The sequence below is a fragment of the Agrilus planipennis genome, unplaced genomic scaffold (genome assembly GCF_000699045.2).
Source record: "Agrilus planipennis isolate EAB-ADULT unplaced genomic scaffold, Apla_2.0 scaffold239, whole genome shotgun sequence".
Classification (NCBI taxonomy): Eukaryota; Metazoa; Arthropoda; class Insecta; order Coleoptera; family Buprestidae; genus Agrilus; species Agrilus planipennis.
The window spans coordinates 72707-75378 of record NW_020442381.1 but is presented as its reverse complement, the minus strand read 5'-3'; the positions used below and the strand labels follow the sequence as shown (position 1 = coordinate 75378).

Here is a 2672-nt window from a genome sequence, read left to right as displayed (position 1 = left end):
AAGTACCTGCGCGACCGCTCGCCAGCTTCCTTTGTCAGACCTGTACATTTATCGACAAGATGGTATTGCTCTCTGTGAACCATACTGTACCTATAAATTTCTGATTGCTTTATGATCAATTCAATCGTCAATAATAGGTTTAAATAACCGTATCATTATTCGCACTTAAAAGTGTAATAACAGTTGACCTGACAAGCAATCCTGGTTGAATGTCTTCATCATGACTCCGCATATTTTGTATTATAAAAAGGTTCAGTTTGTTTGTTTTTTGTTTAGTAGTTCTGTTGTCCTGAAAAATTCATACATTTACAAGTTACACGCTTGCACTTTCTAACTAAAAAATACACTAATTTATGCATGGGGTTAATTTCAGGCTAAAAAGAGACATTGTTTTTACTTTTGATTCCGTTTTAAAAAGGTGCTAAGTACATTAAAATCTTCTTTTATTTAAATAATAATTTTCTACTTCTTACGGAGACACGTGGAAAATTTCAGGTCTCAGGTTTTAGGTGGTGTGAGCTTAGTAACTAATAAGGTTCTTTACGGAACCTTAAGGAATAGACAGTTAGGAAACCGAGGTAATGTTACATTTCCATCCAATCTGAGCTAAAGTTTGAAGTATCTACCTCATCGAAGAGTTTTAAAATCAGTTGCAAAATTGTGTCAGACAAACAAACAAGATAATTTATAGATATTTTATATTTATGAATAGAAGTAATAAATTAATAAAGATATATAGTTATCACTCACGTGTGACAAGAAAAGGCGCTTGAATGTATCCTTGTTGTATTTGGGTTCCTTAGAAACAATTTCTGTAACAATTTTCATTTGGGCCATGTACATGCGCTCCATCAAGTTTTCCCGTTCCATTTTAGACATGGGCACAATTTTACACTTTCTCAACAAATTTTCATCGTTTATATTATCGATTTTGCACTTTAACGAATACGATGTTTCTGGAACAATGGGTGCATCTAAAACTGGCTCCTCAATAACACTACCGGATATAATAGTAGACGAGTCCGTATCGTCAGCGCAATCGTCTTTTGATGATGAGATTTGTTTATTATGTCTAGAGAAGCCTGGACCATTTGCTTCAACTTTTTCCCGCAAATATTCACAATGCTTTTCCTCGTTCTCTTTTTCTTTCTTTATAAACAGCTCATTATCGTAGCAGTGTTTTCTGTTACCATTAGAAGCAATAACAGAATTGCCAGGAGAATCCTTCAGGTAATCTGAAGGACCGGCAGGTAATGTTTTGTCCTTTAACGCTCCATTCAAGATTTCTTTCTCCTTTTTGAATCTGTTATCATCAGAATTGCTGTTTTGTTCTGTTATATCATCTTTTTCGTAATGTTTTTGGTCGTTTGTACTGGTGGGAAACAGAACTCCCCTGTTTAGTTCTTCCTTAAGGATTTTGGAAGGCATCTTGATTGTTTTACACATAGACTTTTGTTAGAATAGTGGTCCTCTGTCGTTCTCAAGGCTGATTAAAATGGATAATATATTCCAACTTGTTTATTAATCCTGCTCCAACAAAACAGTAATATACCTGTTTTTTGAACTGATCAATTTAAATAAATTTGCATAACAGAAAATATCCGTAAAGTTAGACAAACGATGCTAAATATCACTATCTTTAGATAATATTCTTGAATATTTTCTATTACTCATCGCCAGTATGAAATTTGAAATTTAAAAATTTCATATTTTTTTAACACGTAGGTGATTGTTGACTTTTTAGCATTAATTTAAGTTTTATACATGGATTTACGTGAGATAAGAGAATTATACTTTCTATGAAGTAGCACTTGTAGTAGCGATAGCAAACTTCATTTTTTCGCACTTAAAAATGTACACTTTTTTTCACAGTTCACATTTATAATTGGAAAAAACTTAATCTTAGATTTTTTATCGTTAAAAAAGTGTTTGGTTTTCGCACAATCACCTCTATCCGTACGTTAACAGAGATTAGAACTTTTCTACAGGTTACACTAGTTCATCAGGTGTTTCTTCGCGTATAACTGAAGTGGATACCAATATGATGGTCAGGACCACTATGGTCGCCTCTCACAAGGGTGGGAATTGTGACAATATTAATCCAAGTAGCCTGTTACTACCTGTCAAATCCATCACCGACCGCTTTGCATGGACATAACGACTTGACCAAACCACGCGAGAATGCAATAGAATCGTGTTATTTATTCTCATATGCATATTTATTGAAATTCTTTTCTCAAAATAACGCTAACGCTGTAGTAGTTTCAAAACGCTGACGATATTTCTAAACTTAAAAGTTGTAAATAATTTTTCAGACTATGAAAAAGGTTAAAAGCCTGAGTTCATTAAGGAAAAGCATACATATATGTAAATAATTTAAATATAGTGGCGCATAAAAACTGACTTCAGTTCCTTACCTATATGCACAAACTTAACTAAAAGGTTAAAAAGATTTGATCGAAATAACATGGTTATCGTTTACCGCTTAATATGAAGTAATTGCAGAGTTAAGTTTTAGTTTTCATATTAAATTCTCTACAGGAAAGTTTGGATATAATGACTCCGTTTAAAATGACATATCGTTTATTATGACTGATTCTCAAGAAATCATATCCGGCTATAGTGACCCAAATGATTAATAATAACATTTTCGCTCATTTTTCTGACCCTTC

The 2672-nt window shown here is 33.0% G+C and overlaps 1 protein-coding gene across 1 annotated transcript in view; it reads right to left on the bottom strand.

The window, feature by feature from the left end:
- Nucleotides 1-2101, bottom strand: part of LOC108742002 (NADPH oxidase 5) — a 146268-nt gene extending 144167 nt beyond the window's left edge. Inside the window, exon 1 of the mRNA XM_018477004.2 lies at nt 751-2101. Within this exon, the coding sequence (XP_018332506.1) occupies nt 751-1446 (696 nt within the window). The 5' untranslated portion in view covers nt 1447-2101. The remainder of the gene's footprint in view (nt 1-750) is intronic.
- Between the last annotated feature and the right edge of the window lie 571 nt (nt 2102-2672).